The sequence below is a fragment of the Gallinula chloropus genome (assembly GCF_964237585.1).
Source record: "Gallinula chloropus genome assembly, chromosome: 2".
Lineage (NCBI taxonomy): Eukaryota > Metazoa > Chordata > Aves > Gruiformes > Rallidae > Gallinula > Gallinula chloropus.
Genome location: NC_140086.1, coordinates 154,676,326 through 154,695,196, shown reverse-complemented (window position 1 = coordinate 154,695,196; position 18,871 = coordinate 154,676,326). Strand labels below are relative to the sequence as shown.

The window sequence follows — 18,871 nt, the reverse complement described above, 5'->3', positions numbered from 1 at the left end:
GCTAACAGTCTCCTGGTACTTGAAATTTGAAAGAGGAGTTTTATACTTTTCCCTCAACAGAACTCCTGCCACTGAAAAAAAGGTGTTTCCGTTACTCTGATATGAACTGAATAATGGTAAAGCTTCGTGCAGGAGAACTCTCTCCTGGCTATATGTTAGGAAGACCTTGGAGGTTGGAATGATTTGTACTACAGAAATTAAGCAGTAGATGGTAACAGGAAAGCATTCTTCCTTTATTGTTTTGCAGAGAAATAAAGCATGGGAATTCAGTTTTCCACAGAGGACTTAGAGGAAATTTGCAGTATAAAATCAAAGCTTTTATCAATCTCAGGTCTCTGCTGGACTGAGAAGTCTACCTGTTTCTGGCACTCTGTGCATCGAATGGTATGAGGCAGGTCAAGGTGATGAATAGATACATCTCCGAAAAATTTTGGTTTTCCCTGTACATCCCAAAATGCTAGATGCAGATAAAAATTACTTTAACAATGGAAGACTTAAATTTTAACACCTCCTGTTGCTACCTGTTGCAGTTTGGAGAGGACAGTGATATAAGCTAATGAAAAATTAGCAACACAGATGTCTTTAGGAAAAGCAATGAGCTAGAACTGAGACATTGTAAGTAGAAGAGATGCTAGCAGCTTAGCTTCTGTGACTTAGACATCTGCTTGGGTAGCTTCTGCAATACAGCTTCAGTTCACTTACCTGTTTGCCTGTAGCTTTGCTGTGTGTTTGATTTACCTTTGGAGCACCAGCTTATTGTGCACCTTGTGAGTGGAAATCTGATGTCAGAATACTCACTGCCTTGTTTCATGTGTTGGAGGAAGAGAGGTATGATTGTAATGTCCTTGTAGGAGCGTGTAAGTACCTGTAAGTAATGTTCCATAGCTTTAAGTCCAGATGTTAAAAGCTCTCTGTGGGTGTTTTGCTCAACTTGGTTTTCGTTGGCATTCCTCAAAATGCTGCTAGTTATCTTGGATAGAAGTAGTTTAAAGGACAATGTTGGTGTTGGGTCTGATTTGCCACTAAATAGTACTGCGTGGGTGCTCTGTTCTGGCTCAGACAGTGCTTGGCCTTCCTCTGTCGTGTCTGCAGCTGGTGAAAAAGGAATTGGAGCTAAAATTTGTATCTGAGCCTGCTTGTTAGGTGCATGGTGACCTAGGAGTCGTGTTTAATTTTAATTTCCCTATGAAACCACTGAACACTGTCTTTAGTTGAAGCCAGGGCTACTTGTAAGGGGAAACAATGTATTGCTGACTTGCAGGGAACATGTCCTTGAGCACCAAGCTGCTCACTTGTGGATCTCATTTTAGAAATGGTGCTGGAAGTTCATTGCTGCTTCCCCTCTTCAGGTCATCTGGAAGAGCAGTAGATGTTCAGAGCAGTAGTGTAAAGAAAGGGCTTGATCCAGTTGCCCTTTCTCCCTTCTTGTTGCAGGAAATATTAGACCTTGCTCCATCCCTTCTCACCCTATGGACTTATTTATTGCTCTGTATAGGTTTTCTTATTTCTGAAATTTATTAATTCATTAAAAAGTCCTGGGACAGTTCTACCGTTTCAGGGTTTTGCAGGAGCATCATACTAGCAGTAAAGCCCACAGGTGGTACTTGAGACCCAGCAGGGAGCAAACCCCATCACGTTTTTTATAAATATAAACCAGTGATGTGTGCTTATGCTTTTGACCCCATTACAGTCGTGCACTTAGTTTATACAGGTTTATTTGGTGCTAATTGGGTGTGGTAGTTAAATATTGGGTGGTTGTTGGCCTTCCTACCCTTTCATGGGAAATGATTGCTTCTGAAGTTTTGGTAATGAGTATGTTTGATGTGATTTGTACCTGAGGGCTTCACTCTCAGATGTTCTCCCTATGTGCTGGATCAGTTTTTGGTTTGGAAAGAGATTGTTGCAAATATTTATGGTTGTTTTTCACAGCAGGCAGTTAGCAGAGATTAGATTTTTTTTAAGTCCCAATTAATGCGTTTAAATTCCTCCTAGATTTTTTTTTTTTGTTCCTTGTAGCTTCATCATCTTCCAGCTGCTGTAGGGTTGAATAAAAGAAATTATCTGATCAAGGCATAGGGCTTATGGTGATGCTGATACTGGAACTAATATTAAAATGAGGATTTAATGCAATTCTCATAAGGTTTCGCTTGGGTTTTTCAGGAGAAGAGAGCTGTTGCTTTTATATTTTTGAGCAGTGATCGAAGAGGGAAACTCTGAAAGAAGGGCTTTAGAATTTCTCACCAGTTACTGCTCTCAAGGCTTTATATACAAATCTTTGTGAAGCGATGGTGCCATTCAGTTTTTGCAGAGAAAAAGCTTGTATGTGGTTAAGGTGGAAAAACCAAATGCAGTTCTCTGTTGCTTTCTTGCTTCGGACACTGTGGGCAAAAGCCCTTAAGTGGGAAGAGCTTCAAGACTTTCCTTATCACAGGTTGTGCTCATGAAGCGTAGATGGTGCAGGGGGGTGATGAAGCTGATTTGACTGGCATTTAAGTAGCTGATTTGTAAGAATCTGCATATACGTGGTAATAAAGAGAACTTGATTTGGGGGTGTGAGTAATGAACTAGTGAGCTTCGAACATGAGGCTAATCCTACATATCACCAGTACCGGACTACTTCTCTTCAAATGATAGTGAAGAGACTTAGTAACCAACTGGTCCTCAGTAGATCTTTCTCTTTCTTTTGTTTAATCCAAGTAGAGGCAATGATCTGTGTTTTCAGTCAATATAATCTCAGTTTCAGACCATAAACCATTCAGCCTTGTATTTTGTCCCCTTATCTGTGAGAAACATGCCAGGTAGTATGAAACCCTCTGGTTTGTGCCGTGTGTAAAGGAGTTTTGACTTGTGAATGTTTAAAGAAAGGGGAAAACCCCCACTGTAAATAAAGATACCTTCCTCGGTAATTTTTCCACTTCTGGACATGCTTTTGATGTGAGAGCTTTTGCAGTGTTACCTGAGGGTGGGTGGGACTTAGACAAAGCCTTCCCCTTGCAGGTAGAATATTTGCTAGTATCTGAGTTGGAAAGATGCAGTCCAGTCAAGGTACAGATACTGATGTTGGAACCACATAATAATACGATGAGCTTTGTTGATACAAAACTACCTGATCTTTTGTTGGGCTCTGCTGTCTCTTGCTTCATGGGATGTTTTTCAGGGATTGATCTGATCTGGACAGTCAGACACAAAGTGAAGACGCACTCGTGTGTCCGTAGAAAGAACAAGAGCTGTTTGGGTAGAGGCAGTGGAAGAGAATAGTTTCTCTTGGTGCTTTCAGCTTATGCTCCTGGTGCCATGGAGAGGTGCAGTGGGAAGAGCTGCCTCGGCCAAGAGAGGCACTGAGGTGGTGTTTCGTTGTGCTGGTGATTATGAATATCTATAATAAGAACTTTATAAAACAAAGCCTTGGGGAAGAACTGTTCCGGGTTCCAGTAGTTGAGGAAGGAGACTGCTTAAAAGGCTGCTGATGTACAAGTTGGCAGAATACTTCTGTGCTTCAATGTAAATACCAGGTTTTAGCTAAAGAGAGGTTGGAGCTGTAACTACGAGCAGAGTATTTACCTGGCTCTTTGCTCCTTCGTAAAAGAAAATTTATAAAATAAATAACACAGGCTGTAGTTCATGTGTAACCCTGGAAGAATGATTAGCAAGCAGAAGGGAAAACATCTCACCCCTTTGCATATGCAAAGGCATTATTGAACGTGGTAATTAGAGTAAAGTCTGACCCAAGTAAGCTGTGCTTCAGGTGCCATGGATGTATTTCGGACTGAAGCAGGATTTCCAGGCTGAGCCCTTGCCCGTGCCTGCTGCAGCCGAGGGTTGGCAGGCAGGCCCGATGGGCGCTGTCTGTGCCCTGAGGAGCTGGATGCGGCAGGAGGCTGCTCAGGGTGAGGGTTTGTGGTGCCTGGACACTGAGCCGCCTGTTGTGTTGTTGATTTCAGCAGGGGGGAGAGGATGCTGGCTTTTTTCACTCAGAGGGCCAGCCCCAGCGGCCTCAACAACCCCCGGAGCCGAAACAGCAGCCAGTGCGGAAGGTCACATTGACAAAGGGAATGCAACAGCAGCAGCACCAACAGCAGCAGCAGGCACAGATCCATTCACCTGCTCCTCAAGGAGTCAAAAACATCCAGGGAATCCATCAACCTAAAAAGGTGATTTATTTTTTGTTTTAGATGCATATTGCTGCTAGAAGTTCTCCTGTCTAGCTGTGTTGCTCCGTTAATAACGAGCATTCTGTTTGTCAGTTGCTAGCACAGGGCTGTATGACCCAGGAGATGCATAATTGCATATAAACCTTTTAATCTGGAGAGGCCTGTTTGTACCCAGCACAGACTGGAGATGTCTGCAAGTTGTTTCATCTGCTGACTTTCTGGCCAGCACCATATTCCCTGGGGGAAATGTGCGTGCCCTGAGATACCATCTCCTGCAGTAGCTATCCAATGTGTTTTCTGGCTTTAAAATCAAGAGTTTTTCTGAAGTTGTGCTTAAGCTTTTATTCCGGCTGTTTCTGCATCCGTAGGAGCACACAGCAACTGTTTCAGGATGCTCTTTGGTTGATCCTCAAAGTTGGTATCGCTCAAAACCATTGGTGATCTTGTATAACTTGATTTGCACATGGGGAGGAGACAGGGAGAGGTTCGGGTGGCAGTGCTGTGTGCCTTCTCTTGTTTGCAAACTGGCACATTCCTCATAAATAGCTGGTATTCTGGTTTTTAAGTTATTTTGTGGTTTTGAAATGTTGGCCATAATCTTCCAGCTTCATGCAAGAATAAAGATTCCTTGCTGATGCAGAGGTGTGTGAAGTCATTACCCTCCGTAGGATTTACAAGTAGGAATCGAGAGACCGTGTTGAATGTTAACTCGATGTTAAGTGTTAACTCTGTTTAATGTTTGTGGCTGTTTCACTGTTATTTTTCCTCTCTCCCACTGTTTAACCTCTAATTTACTAGAATTAAACCCACATATATCTTGCTCCAGAGCATACTGTGGTGCCAGATCCTACAGGATTTGGGGAATAGAAACTTTGAAAAAAGTTGTTTTAAAGTTATTTAGCGTGAGTGCTCCATCCTGGGAACAGACCTAGACACTGGAGGTGCTTAAGCACACATTAATTTACCTCTGAGTTGAGAAGAGAGAAAGGAGAGGGATGACTGGGGGTTTTTTTGGCCAGAATTGAAATATGAGGCTGAACATATGCTGCCAATGTCATCAGTGTTGAAAACTAGGTTACGTATTTTGGTCTGAGCCCCTCCGCTGCGTGGTCGATCTGTGGTAAAGCTGAGGCTTTCAGCCTCAATGCCATACACATGGCTCAGTACATAACTGGCTCCCCTTTGAAGAGAGGTTCATATAAGCAGTGGATGAATATGTTAATAAGTGGCCTTTCAAACCAGCAAACAGCAACAAGCTGGTTTAAATCAACGTGTACTTTAATCAAGTCTTTAAGTAAATGGCCAACTTTTACATCGTCTGTCAGACACAGCGAGCGGAAGCACCGGGTAAGTAAATCAAAACACTGTTACTTTTGTTGTTGGCAGGTCATTATGCACGGCAGAGGCAGAGGAGTAGCAGGCCAGATGGGCCGAGGACGCTTGATGCCAAATAAACAGAACCTGCGAGTGGTGGAGTGCAAACCTCAGCCCTGTATTGTGTCAGTTGAAGGGCTTTCTTCATCAACTACTGATGTCCAACTGAAAAACCTGCTGATGTCAGTGGGACCCATTCAGGTAGGTCAACCTCGGTTTATCATTTTTGTGCCAAAAGGCTTTCATTCCAGAAAGCTCAATTAATTCCCTGACACTAAATACAATGTGTGTTTATTGGTAATTTATGTTTGAAGGCACCCACACAGGCACTACACCTGGTAGCAAAGACAAGCAGGGGATCACATTGCGGCATGGGAGGATTTTGCTAACAGTCACATTCCTGCTGCAAAAGTCTCTTTCATTTTGGGGTTCCTGTGCTATCTCTCTGATTTTCTTACACAATACAGGCCTGTCCATTCTGCTGGGTTGTTAAAGCCAGATGATCAGATCAAAGCAAGTGTATTTTTGGTTACTGTCCTTATTTTTATTGCTGATCACCTGCACCTACCCTCTTTTCTGACATTTGCCTTTCCCTGTCATTGCAGTCCTGGGGTAGGAGTGCTTAGTGACCACTGCCCAGTGGAGATTTGTGCCATGTAGCGCCAACGCCTTTTTCAGATGAAAACACAGCATCCTTTGAAGGACTTCCATTATCCTTTGTTTTTTTTGAGGGTTCTCTTTCAGAGGGACCTGTGAGCAAGGTGCATCACACACTGATAAATCTATTGCGAAGCTTCTGTTCCTAAACCACCTCCTGGAACCGATGAATCAGTTAAATTGACTTCAGGAAAACAAGAGGTTTTCAAAGCACTGAAGAGCTTAGGAGGCCCTGTCTGACTTACTGTTAGCACACTTGAAAATACTGGTCGATGAATAATGAAACATACAGATGAGGATAATTTTTTTTTTCCTTGATTTTATTTATTTTAAGTTTTGAATGCTCCTTCTGACAGGATGAACATGCTCAGACAGATGAAAGGCATGAATTGGAGTTTTCTGTGAGACTTCTTCACTAGCAGGCAGTGTGCCCTAGTGGATAAGAGGGCTAGTGGGATCCTGGGGTGCATTAAGAGGAGCGTGGCCAGCAGATCAAAGGAGATGATCCTCCTGCTCTACTCTGCCCTGGTCAGGCCTCACCTGAAGTACTGTGTCCAGTTCTGGGCTCCCAGCACAAAAAAGACAGGGATCTCCTGGAAAGAGTCCAGCGGAGGGCTGTGAAGATGATTAAGGACTTGTAGCATCTCCCCTGTAAGGAAAGGCTGAATATCTCTGGAGATAGTGAAGACCTGTCTGGACGCCGTCCTGTGCGACCTGTCCTAGGGAACCTGCTTTGTCGGGGGGGTGGACCCGATGATCTCTGGAGGTCCCTTCCAAGCCCTACAGTTCTGTGATCTCTCTGTAACAACACAAAGTGCTCTCCTAAAGATGTACACTCTGCCTCACTTTTTGCCAGTTTAGTAAATGGGATAATGCTGAATAATTTAAGTCGTCAATTCAGAGAGGTTTAATTTGTTTGTGAAAGCAAAAATACTTCCACAAAATACTTTGTCCCCTCGTGTTTGGTAGTACTCGAGGAAATTATTCATAGTTCCAAAGCACATTTATTCAGTGTTTACTTGCTAAATCTTGCATGAGGATATTAGAAGGAGATTAATAGAAACCCTGTTAGGAAATACTCACAATGGAGAGAAGTTATTGAGAATGTGCTAAAAAATTTATTCAGTACTTGCTTCTTCACGGCAGACTGCAAACTTTGGTCTCTCAATTCAATGTCACAGACCAATTTAGAAGGATGTAGTTGTAGGAAAAAAAACAAGAATTAGTTTTCCAGTGGGATTTGATACATCTCGCTGCCCTACAGAACTTGTGTTCTTGCAGCAGCTGTGCCTCTGGAATTTATTATTTCTAAATCATCGTCTATTTTCACTTTATCAGAGATCTAGAAGTAGTACTTGAAAGAGATGCTTGAGTTCAGCTAACGATGCAGAAGGCTTTTGTACTAATTCTGCACTTGAATTTTGTTGTGGTTTAGTCCCAGTGGCAGCTGAGTACCACACGGCCACCCGCTTGCTCTCCCCACAGTGGGGTGGGGAGGAGAATCAGAAGAAAAGCTAAAACTGGTGCGTTGGGATAAGGACAGTTTACTGGGACAGCAGAGGGAGAGGAAAATAACATCTCTTCATTCTGCCTTCAAACTGTGTTCTGTGTAAGTGACTTGCCATGAGGAGTGCAGAAGTGAGCTGCTGAAGGGCTCCTCACCATGCAGGCTCTGGGGCTTTCGTAAGGACAGTACATATGAGAGGCTCTCATCTTTCTAAGATGGAGTGTTCCGGCTTGGTGAACTGAAAGAGCAGGAATTTGGGAAGGTGGTTGTGAGAAAGCAGCAAAGTGAGAAACTCTAACTGCTGCTTGGGAAATTAAGCAAGGTGCCGAGTTCTTAGCTGGTTTGGATGGAGTTTAAGAGGCAGTAAGAGGAGGGAAAGGCAAGTCAATTGTAGCTGGCTCCATCTTTAAGATGTAGAATATCCCACCTCTTGCTGTTGTCTGTGTTCAACAAACCCTTTCTTAACGAACTGAACCGATCAGATAGTGGTTTCTTGAATTTTCTTTAACTTGCTGGGGGGTGGGGGGAGTGTTAGTGTGTGTGTCAAACACAGGCTTATGTTTTTCAATTGTAAAAGAAATTTCAAATCTGAATTGGAATGCAAGGAGTTACCTTCCTGCCTGTATAGTGGCTTGAAATGACACATGCCAATTATCCAACACACAAATCCCTGCTTAAAGGTAAAGGTTCCCAAGGTTACTCTAATGGTAAGCCTGCATCTGTCTTCAAAGCGACGTGTGAACTCAGCTCATAAATCTGAATATTGCCCTCTGTGTATCGATTTCAGCTGCAGTCAAGATGTGAACATGGAAATGGCTGCTCTGAGGCATAGCTCCCAGAGACAGGGAAGAAATGCTTCACAGTGATCTCTCTGCATTTGGGAAGGAGAATAGGAATTGATGGTGCAGGACCTTTGCTTAATCTGGATCTTCCATAATGCTCTGTAGAGCAATTGATCCCACACCAGCCTCTATTTCTGAATATGTAGTTTGGCTCTTGAATTTGTTGCGATGAGCTTATCCTACATGTACTTTCTCAGGACGAGGATCTCCACTGGCATAATTCCTTTTAATGGGTTAGGCTATAATTGGTTAATGGTGTAAATGAAGAGGAAGAGATTTCTTTGTTTTTCTCAGGACAAAAGGGTTGGATTTTTGGTTTGAACTTTCTCACGTCAGTGCCATTACAGAGGTACAAGTGCCTTGCACAAACCTCTGGAAATTGAAAACCTCCTTCAATTTATGATGTTCAGAGCTCCTAGCTTTGCCATCAGCTTGCCTTGAGGTGGTGGTTCTGTGGATCTGGTTTAGGGAATAGCTGGGCATGCATGAGAGAAGATGGAGGAGACTTTTACAGTTGAAGTTGAAAATCTGTCATTTTTTCCTTCCATAACCTAGAAGTGAAAAAAATTCTCATTTCCCATGTATTAGCTTTCAAACACCATTCATTGCCTAATGACTGAAAAATTCCTCGTTCTCATCCGTGCTTCATTAAAGCAGCTCTGTTAGGAGAAAAAGATAAAGGTTCTCAAGATGCTGAATAAAAGGAATTTTTTGGGGCTCTGTGAAACTGCCCCTTAGTCATAGCTGTGTTTCACAACTCAGACATGATTAAATTAGCAGGGGAAGCACTTCCTTTCAGCATACGCTTTGCAATCAGACTCTTTCTGGAGAGGACAAGCTTTCAGATACAAGTAACGTACCTGCAGTAAGATCCAAGTGCTGAATCTAAAATAGTTACATGCTATAAATAAAATTAGGCATTCCAAAGTGTTGGAAGGTACAGAAGATTTCTGAGCACACCACCAAAATAGAGCCTCCTGGGGGACCGCATTGGAGCAGTGACATTCAGTACACATCCATCCAGAACCACTTGCTAAAGTAGATTACTAATAAGTTGCAAAGGTCATGAAAAACCCAGTGCATTTTGTGGGTCCTCTGGAATCCATGTTTAATATTTATGCTGTGTAAAGAGGCTTGTGTTCAGCTAGTTATTGCCAACACCTCGTTATTTTGGGTTTTTTTTAAATTTAGTTTGGTGGCAGGTAGAGGGAGTCATTTGCTAGGTGCTCAGATAATTGGAGTACTGAGTGATCTCTGGAGGTATTCCATCATCATCCTTACTTGTATTTTCTTGCATCAAATGGCTGTAAACATAAAAACATCAGTGCAAGGTCTCAGTGTTGCTTTGTGAAGATTTAAGATTGTAAATTCTGATGAGTTAAAAACAAAATTTAACACACACACACACAACCCCCTCAAAAAACTCCCCTGTTGTGTGTCGGAGGTTCTGAGATGTTCTGGTTGTCGGTGTATTTTGAGTAGTTTTACAAATACGAGTTTTTCTCTGATAAAGTAATTTCTTGCCTGGTCTCAGAAAGGAAGAACAGTTGCCATGTTGTGTGCTTCTCTTTGCTTTCTTAGAGTGACAGTGCTACCTAGTGCTCGGTTAGGGTAAAGGCAGCTGTCCGTGCTGATGCTATTCAAAATCACCGAATGTCTTTTCGGTTTAAAGAGGTATGGGTGGAAATGAGAAGCACGCGTGGATCAGAGTGCCCACAACACGAGGTTCTCGGTGTGATCCATCACACAAGGTGCACAGGGCTGGCGTGGTGACCTCTGTGATCTTCCTACCTGTAAAAACGTTTTCAGCTGTTGTAGGAGCTGTGGTAGAAGGAACGGCTGGTCCTGCTACATCCTTGGGGCTGGGGGAAGAGAAGAGCAGCTCTGTAACGAGCCTGGCCAGTTCAGTTCTGCTGTAGAGAAATACGTGAGCTAGAGATGCCATCTCAAGATCTTCCCATATCATCTTGCAAACAGAGGTAGAAAGCCGAGCGCTTTTAGTGGCAGATAGTAGGAAGTCCAAGGTGGCAGAACAGCAGGAAGGAGGGACAGTTGATGGAAGAGATCAGTTGCAACAGCTGAGGATGAAATACATTCTGTGTCCATTGGTAATGGCTAGGAAGTGTCACTAGGAAAGATGCTTCAGGTGTCAGGAGACTGTGAGGCAGTGATAATGTGTCTGCAATTACTGAAGGGAGGGAAGGGTAAATAGAATTGGATCCTTCTTGTTAGAAAGGTAGAATGACAGCTGGACTAGATGATCTTGGAGGTCTTTTCCAACCTCAATGATTCTGTGAAAGTGCCTGCTGTGCTGCCGCTGGACTTGTTGCAGAGCAGCTTGGAGCACACACAGATGATGATGCTGGTTAGGAAAGTTTACACTGTCTTTTTGCACATACCTATTTTTAGCAGCTTCGTATGGACTGCCATTAGTCCCAGCTCACTCGTGAATGGAGTGTGGTGTCTATTAGGTAGTCCATTGACTTCAATGAAAGAAATTAAGTAAAGGAGGAAGCTTTTATTTCCCATGTGTCTCCTATAATCAAAATGAATGCTTACTCCAGTCTCACTCTTACCTGCTCGCTCTCCATCTCCCAATGCTCTGTTAATCTCCCTTTTAACTCCCTGTGTAACCTTGGAGAGTTTTGATGTCAGAGATGTTTGCTTTCTGCAAGCCGTCTCTTGCTGTTTGCCTGTGGATGCCCTGCTGCTTTGTCTCGGGGCTCTTGGTTTTGCAGGGAAGCTTAACTAGAGATTATTGTGCGCTGTTCTCATAGAGGCTGTTTCAACATTATTTTGACTAATATTGTAGATTTAATTACATGAGGAACTTGAAGGCAGTGCAGGTCTGCAGGCCTAAAGGAATGTCTGCAGAGGGAACAGTCCTTTTCTGATGCTCCAGTTGCCAAAAGTGACTCACTTGCAGAAAGAGCCAGAGCTGCTGTGCTGTTTTTTTTAACATGGTTGAATTAAATAGTAAGTTTCAAACCAGTTTGTAGGCAAACTCACGGTCAGAAGCGTGAGTGATCATGAAATACTGCTTTTGTTGCTTTCTCCTTTCAGCACGAGATCTGTTCCTTCCCATGGTAGTGCCTGGGGGAGCTGAAAAAGGAGATAAACAAGATCAGTATGAGCTCCGTGCTGCCTAAATCCTTTCTATTTAAAATATTTCTCCTCAGCCTGAACCAGTGTTTTATTTTTAATGCTGAGAATATATCAGAATGTAATTTCTGTTCTCCAGAGTCGAATGGGAACATGCCCAGAATACTTCTGACCTCAGATTGGTCTCGAAGTGCCGTATAGTAGATCTGTGCGCCCAAGTCCATGAAGTAACCAATCATTTGAAATCCCTTGGAAGTTATTGTGTGTATTGTCAATCCTTTACACCTGAGTGGATCCAGGAAGGGGTTTTCATCCTCTGGTGAACGTCTGACTAGGACAACTTAAAGAGAAGATGTGAATGAAGTTGTTTTCTCAGAGCTGTGACGTTTGGGAGGATTGTGATATTTCAGTTTAGCAATTCATGATAAAAGGAGATTCAAGTGGAGCGCAGAGGGACAACAGGGAAATCTCCTGTGAGGGAACATGAGTGTCCTCCCATTAAAGAGGAAGTCGAGTGATGCTCGATAGAGCCGGCCTGTCTCCAGAGGCCATGCTGCATGAGGGCTGGTCGTTCCTGCCTCCCCCGAATGGCCTTACAAAGCTAGTAGCTTACAGAATAATAATCCAGCTCAAATTCCTATTGAGGTATGATTCTTCAGGAAAGACAGACTCATTTCTATCATTCTAATGAAGACCATAAGACAAAGGATTATTGCATGTTCTTTGAAAACGGGAGAACAGCTGTCATCATGACTGTATAAAGACCTGTCTGATGCTTTTAGCTTCTTTGGGATAATTAACCTTAGGTCTAAAGTGAACACACTGAGTTACTTTTTCAGTGATCTGTATTGGGTTTTAGTGGCCAGGTTTTGGCAACTGTTGTGGGTAGTGATTTCAAATATCATTAATATCACAACTAAGCAGGTCTATAGATAAAAGTGTACCAATACTGGGTTAGGTGACTGCACTGTATAGAGACTCATACAAGAAGAGCTTTTGTTTAGTGAAACTTTTTTAAAACTTGCTGTAACAGCTTGTCCAGAAGTAGTTAGGCAGCATGAAATCACAAAAGGTTAAATCTGTCTTGGTGTACAGTACTGTGTTGGAAATAGAATTCAGATATATTGTGGGGAAACAATTTATACTGGAAACATAAGTGAGCATCTGTTTTTGTGCGAGCTCAAGGATATCTAAGGCAGTGCTTCAGATTTTACTTAAAAAATGAAAGGTGAATGCACGTGAAGGGATTTTCACATGAATGAAATACATTAGGCTGTGGTACCAATAATTTTGGAAACTTATTAGAGCGTTCATTGTAAGTAAGCTGGCTAATACGGTGGGTAGTGTGATCGGTGAGAGAGCGCGAGTGGAAAGAACAGCAATCGGGCAGTTTCAGGATCTCCTCGCAGTGAATGTGTGAGCACTCAGACTATCTGAGATTGTTATGGGTGCCAGAAATACTGAGTGTTATCCCTGAAAACAGTGGTTGCAAATTATTCAAGAAAGGGGGAAAAAAATGTGTGTTAAACTGGGAAGGTAGTGTAATTAAGGTATGCAGAATTAATTAATTTTGTACGTATTTTCCTAGCACGTGTATTTGGAATTGGCAAAAGCAGAAGCTGGTGAAGTACTAAGTCTTTTAAGAAAGTGCCTCGAACAACATTGAGTTAATAAAATTCCTCAGGTTTACACAAAAAAAAGGGATCTGCTTCAGACTGTCGCTGTTAACATCATCTAAATGCAGGATCAGCTCTAAACTGCGTATCATCCTGAATTCAGGGAGACAGAAATAATCCAGTAGGATGAGTATGCAGTTACTTTACTTCAGGTTTCCACCGAAGTGGAACACTGGTTTGTATGCCTGGCTGATAACCCATCTGCACAGGGTGGGGTAGCAGCAGCTCAGGTCCTACACACTCTGGCAAAACCGTACCGATGTGTTCTCTGCGTGACAGTCGGTGGTGGTAAGCGTAACGCTCGGCACTGAAATAGTAATGCAGGGAAATAGATGTGGTCCCAAAACCAGCACACAAATCTTCAAGAAGTCTTTGTTAGCAGGATGAATAGTGTTCATATTTGCAAGTCATGATAGATAAGGATTTGTTGAAAAACACAATCTAGATCAGGATTCGTGCTGAGATATTAAAAATGTCTGTCAGCAAAGATTTGTATGTTGCGGGCTATGATGCTTATATCATCAAAGTAATTTAGCTTAGTAATTGCTGGATTTCTTGTTTTCTTTAAAAAAAATGAAACTCTTGTTACACCTTAAAGAAGTGTACATACCTGACATACCTAAACATGCGTCATTTTCAGTCCCACAGTTTGAGTGCAATGAAGGCTGAGAGCTTCTATTAAAACCATTTGGAGTAATTTTTTTGGACAGTTTCCAACTAGAGAAGTGTTGTTCTTGTAGCAGTAGTTGATCCTGTCCTTAATCCTCTCCCTTGTTAAAGGCATAGGCACGTGTAACTGCAGTACTTGGGAAGACCCTGATGCTCAAAGTCACTGCTGTACCCTAGGTTGTGTCTTGGGTGGTGGTTTGGCAGATTGGCTTTTTGTTTCCACAGTTGTCTGTAGTAACAAGGGAAATTAAATCTGATTGAGATTAGGTTTACACAAGAATTGATGCCTTTGTTGCTAAAGCAATTGAGTATTAAAATTAAATTGTACTTAGTGGTTTTGATTGCAGTAGGTTTTGCTTTGGAAAATAAGGCAATAAGACAACGTAGGAACAGGCTGTGACATAATACCCAAACTAGTCAATAAACTTTATTGATTCACATGGAAGTATGAGTAAGTTGTCTCTAACAATATTTAGTCAATTTCTTATAGCTAATCACCGAGCAACTTGTTAATAATTTATTGTTATGGGAGTATAAACTGCAAAATGAAATTTTACTTTTGTGCATCCCAAGAATATTAATGCCTTAATAGCTCAGTTCTAATGGAAGAAAGTCTCTAAATGCAGCTTCTCTTCAGTTGACCACAACAGTGGTCTGGAACATAGAACATGGGGTGAGTCACCTGTGGTAGCTGTAAGACCTGGCGTTGTTGTGAGGATCACCTGTCAGGAGGAGGGCTGGAGATGGTTCAGGAGATGGGAGAGAAGCAGGTGACAGCAGGACATGCAGGGTACATTTGAAGGCATGCATCCCTGGGTTCTTTTCTAGCTCCTCTTGTCCAACTGTGCTCTGAGATACTTGTCCTTTCAGTGATTCAGACAGTTTTTTTCTCACATGAAGTGTGTCTAACTCTTTGAAAGGAGCAGATTTACTTCTTTCTTTTAATTGAAATTCAGATTATCTGTTTTTTCAACTCTTACGAGTATCTTGTTTCTAGGTCTTATTTCATGGTTTAGTCTCCAACCGTAGTCCTTAGTTACTTTCTAGCCAGAAAAATGATGTTGAGAACTTGTATTAGATATAGTTCTATAAATATAATAAAGTGACATCACTAAAGCAGGAGAACACAAACTTCAGCACCTCCTTCACCCACTCCAGCAGGTAACCTCTAGAAGAGCTGAGCTTTATATAAGGTCTTTCTGTGCACTTTCTGCAGTGTGACTGCATTCTCAGTAAAATGTGCTTAACATTGTCAGGACCTTTCTGATTTAAAAAAACCCCCACACCCAAAAGTCATTTGCTAAGTGTTTCCTTATTTTAAAGCTAAATCCCATCCCTACTAACTGAAAACCCAAGAAGGTACAGTGTTGTTGCTAAGCCTTTCCATCGTAGCAGCTTTCCAAAAACTATACAGTGCAAATTAACCTGCTGATGCTTATCAGATTTGCTGAATCCTTTAATTTTTCCTCAACTTTCACTTTGAAACCACAGGAGTGACTCAAGTATTAAACTTCTGTGATTTTCCTGGCGAGAGGGAAGTTTCCTGTCAGTTACATTAAGGTGCAAGGTGTAGCTACTGCCAAAATTAATTACTTCAAAATCACAGATAGGTAAGTTATAGGAAGAGCTGAATTGTCAGGCTTAGATACAGAGAAATATGATTATCAGGTGCCATGGCTCTTGTTACATAGGCATCTTATCAATGTGAGTGTTACCTGTTCAGAAAAGATACGACAGTTTTAATAGCATATCTCACCTGGGCGTTTGACATCTTGCTTAACGTGCTGCATTAGAGTGAGTGAACAGGGAGCACATTAGCTGGATTAAAAATTCTTCCACTGAGAGATCTCAAAGTCTGTCAGCCTTAAAGTGTATCAACAAGTGGGGTTGTATGTGGCTTCCCCAGGAATAGCTGTTTGTCTAGAGACACGTGGTGGTACTGTAATAGTCTTGATGATGACACAGAGCTTTTGCTATTGAACTTTAAAATCCTGGAGACTGACCTTCAGAGTGCTGGAGTCACCCAGATGTTGGGGGATGCTGCTGCATGCCAGGGAGGATGCAGGAGCAGAGAATTGTATTTATTCTTAACCATCAAGAAGTTGTAATGAAATTTCAAAAAGTTTCAAGGTGCCAGTGCATGTGTGTGTATTTAACTGTGTATGCATGTAAAAATATCTGTAAAGCTCAGTCCAGAGCTGGATTGTCTTGATATAGAAACTTAGGCACAGGAGGAAGAAAGTTAGTAATTCTTTAATTATGCATCCAAAGCCATAAGAACAACTGGAAGCTCAGTCAAAACACTTCTGGTTTGCAGGCACTGCAGCATAGGCCATTAAACACCTAAAACTTATTGTGGAATGTTGGAGCCACTGTGCCATGGAGCTCTAAAATTACAAACGAAGCTGTCAGAAGACCTGGTTTAATGCAGTTACTGTGTTCAGAGTCAGGAAAAGGACAGGACCATATTATTTCCACCCTGAACATTCTGTGGTGCTGAATACTTGTTGCGGGTTGTCTTCACTTGTTGGGTGTGTACCTACTTAATGTGTAAAATTTCAGCTTCTTGAATTTCTGGACCGTCTTTGGGAAAATGTGCTACTGTAACTAAAATACTGACTCAAAGCATCACCTTTAATCTTAGTAAGTCTGATAACTTCTCATCACCAAGGTTATGGGACAGCTTTCTGGGATCACCTTGGCATTGCCTGGATTTCCTGCTGTGGCAGAGAGTAAGGACATGAGTTCTCCAAAGCCCTGGCTGAGGCCTTGTGGAGATCTCAGTGTTACATAGGTGGTTTTTTTGGTAGTTACAGCATTGTGAAACACTCCTCTCATGGCATGGGAAGCATGTATCGGATGGGCTAATCTGGGTGGATGGGTGTTGCGTGGTTTCCAGTTACTAGGAGGACTCTGAAGTGGTGACCTAAGCCAGTTCATCAGTGTTGTGTGGTGGTCAGTGTCTATCAAAAGCTAGCCACTCCTTTTTGTTAGAGCAATGTGAGTGTACACAGTCTAGTTCTGTCCCACTTACCCTGTGAAAAGTCCTAATCCTTTAATGTACATCAAATGAGTGACTGCAGGTGCTTGTGTGTGAAGTTGAGCTCTGCCCAGTTAAATGTTCTTATTTCAGTTGGTGGGAGTTTGGCTGCCGGGTTTGCTTTGTCTGTGTGGATCAAATTGAGGAGCTGTCGCCTTTGCTTAATGAGTGTTGGTGTGGGTTTTCCAGCTCGTACAGCTGCTTAATGCACCAGCTCAGACACCTTCAGCTGGGTCCCTGGCTGCAGTCTCAGAAGTCACTTTCCATTCCCTGGACACCAATAAGTACTTCTGACAAAACTATGACAAAATCTCAACAGGTTTGATACCAAATTAGTTAAGGGAACTTTTAAGTGAATATTGAAAATATTTTTTTTGCTTTTTGTCTCTGCAGAGTTTACAGATGCTTCCTCAACAGCGGAAAGCCATAGCAAAATTCAAGGAGCCAGCACATGCTTTAGCATTTCAACAGAAATTCCACAGGTAAATAAATAATGCTGCCTCTGCCTCGGTTCCTTCCCTCCCTTCAAAAGATTAAATCACTCTGCTCAATGTTTCTCTTAAGCCAATCAAGCTCCTGTTTGTTAGTGACCTTCATAGGACCTCCTTGTCTGTTCTCCACCCCTGGAATCGGTTTAAATACCAGATATAAACTTCTTTTAACTTTTAACAGGCACATGATAGATCTGTCCCACATAAACGTGGCACTGATAGTTGAGTGATGTCTGCCAAGAGAATCCCTGACACTACCAGAAGCGTACTGTGGAGCTGCACGAGACGCAGAGGCAAAACCGTGGGGTTGTGAAACCTATCAGCTTAGTCTTTAACTGCTGCGTTGAACTACAGAGAGCAGCACGATGCCCTTCGGAAGAGCTGAACTGGAGAGGATCTGCAAAGGGTGGAATTTCTGTTGGGTTTGTTCACCTTCTGTTGTAACTGCGTGGAACTCCAGAATCTCTTTCAAAATGCTTTCAGTGCACGTAGACACTGTTCTTCGAGATCCGACTGTGTGGCCACAGTGACTTGAGAGAGAACGTTTACATCGAAAGATTGAAAAACTTTCTTCATAGCAAAGAATATTTGATAATGGTTGCCCTTATCTTCAGTGCGAGGTATTTGAGTGAAAACTCAACTTTTCTAAACAAAACCCATTTAGTTACGTTGCATATCTGAGCACAGAAGGTATTCTTGCATAGCTATAAGTGTGGTCTGCTTCACTGAGTAGCAGTATGCCGAGAAGCTTTGGAGGTGACACTGGAAAATTGTAGTTTTGATCTCTGTAAATGTGTTAAGTCTGTCTTTGCATTTTTCTATTCCAACGCAGACTTTCATCTTCTCCTTCCAATTCCACTTACTCCCTAAAACCCTGTGTAGGAATAACATTGCTGTGTTTTCCCTTGGTTTTTAAAAACAAGGATCGTTGCCCTTCAGTAGCATCATGGGGTAGAAAACTCCCAGTTGTAACTAGGTGGTTTTAAATGATGTTGCCAGATACAAGGAAAAAGAAATATTTAGTGACTTCAAAAATGTCACAGAGGACAAGTGGCACATTCCTTACAGTTCTTTTGGGTTAGTGTGTCATGATTGACTTATGCTTTATTTTGATTAGGGATTTTTTTTTTTCCCTTTTGAGTAGTAGTTTGTGACTAATGCTGAACCGTAAGAATCCCGTAACTGAAAGGACTTGGTTTGTGGTGTTCCCAATAAATACAGGACTACAAGGACATTGTGAATCTGCTGCTGAACCTGGCAGTTCCCTAAAATTACGTGCAAACATTAAGGAGCTTATATTTTATTCAAAGTAAAAACCTTTTTTCCTTTTGGTTGGAACCATCTAGATGGTGTTGCCAAAGG

General features: G+C 42.2%; 1 protein-coding gene across 1 annotated transcript in view; it reads left to right on the top strand.

Moving 5' to 3' along the window:
- RBM33 (RNA binding motif protein 33) overlaps positions 1–17,739 on the top strand; it is a gene marked incomplete at both ends in the record, with an annotated part of 96,529 nt that extends 78,790 nt beyond the window's left edge. Inside the window, 4 exons of the mRNA XM_084279730.1 lie at positions 3,942–4,151; positions 5,538–5,726; positions 17,412–17,500; positions 17,691–17,739. Of these exons, the coding sequence (XP_084135856.1) occupies positions 3,942–4,151; positions 5,538–5,726; positions 17,412–17,500; positions 17,691–17,739 (537 nt within the window). The remainder of the gene's footprint in view (positions 1–3,941; positions 4,152–5,537; positions 5,727–17,411; positions 17,501–17,690) is intronic.
- Positions 17,740–18,871: the final 1,132 nt, after the last annotated feature.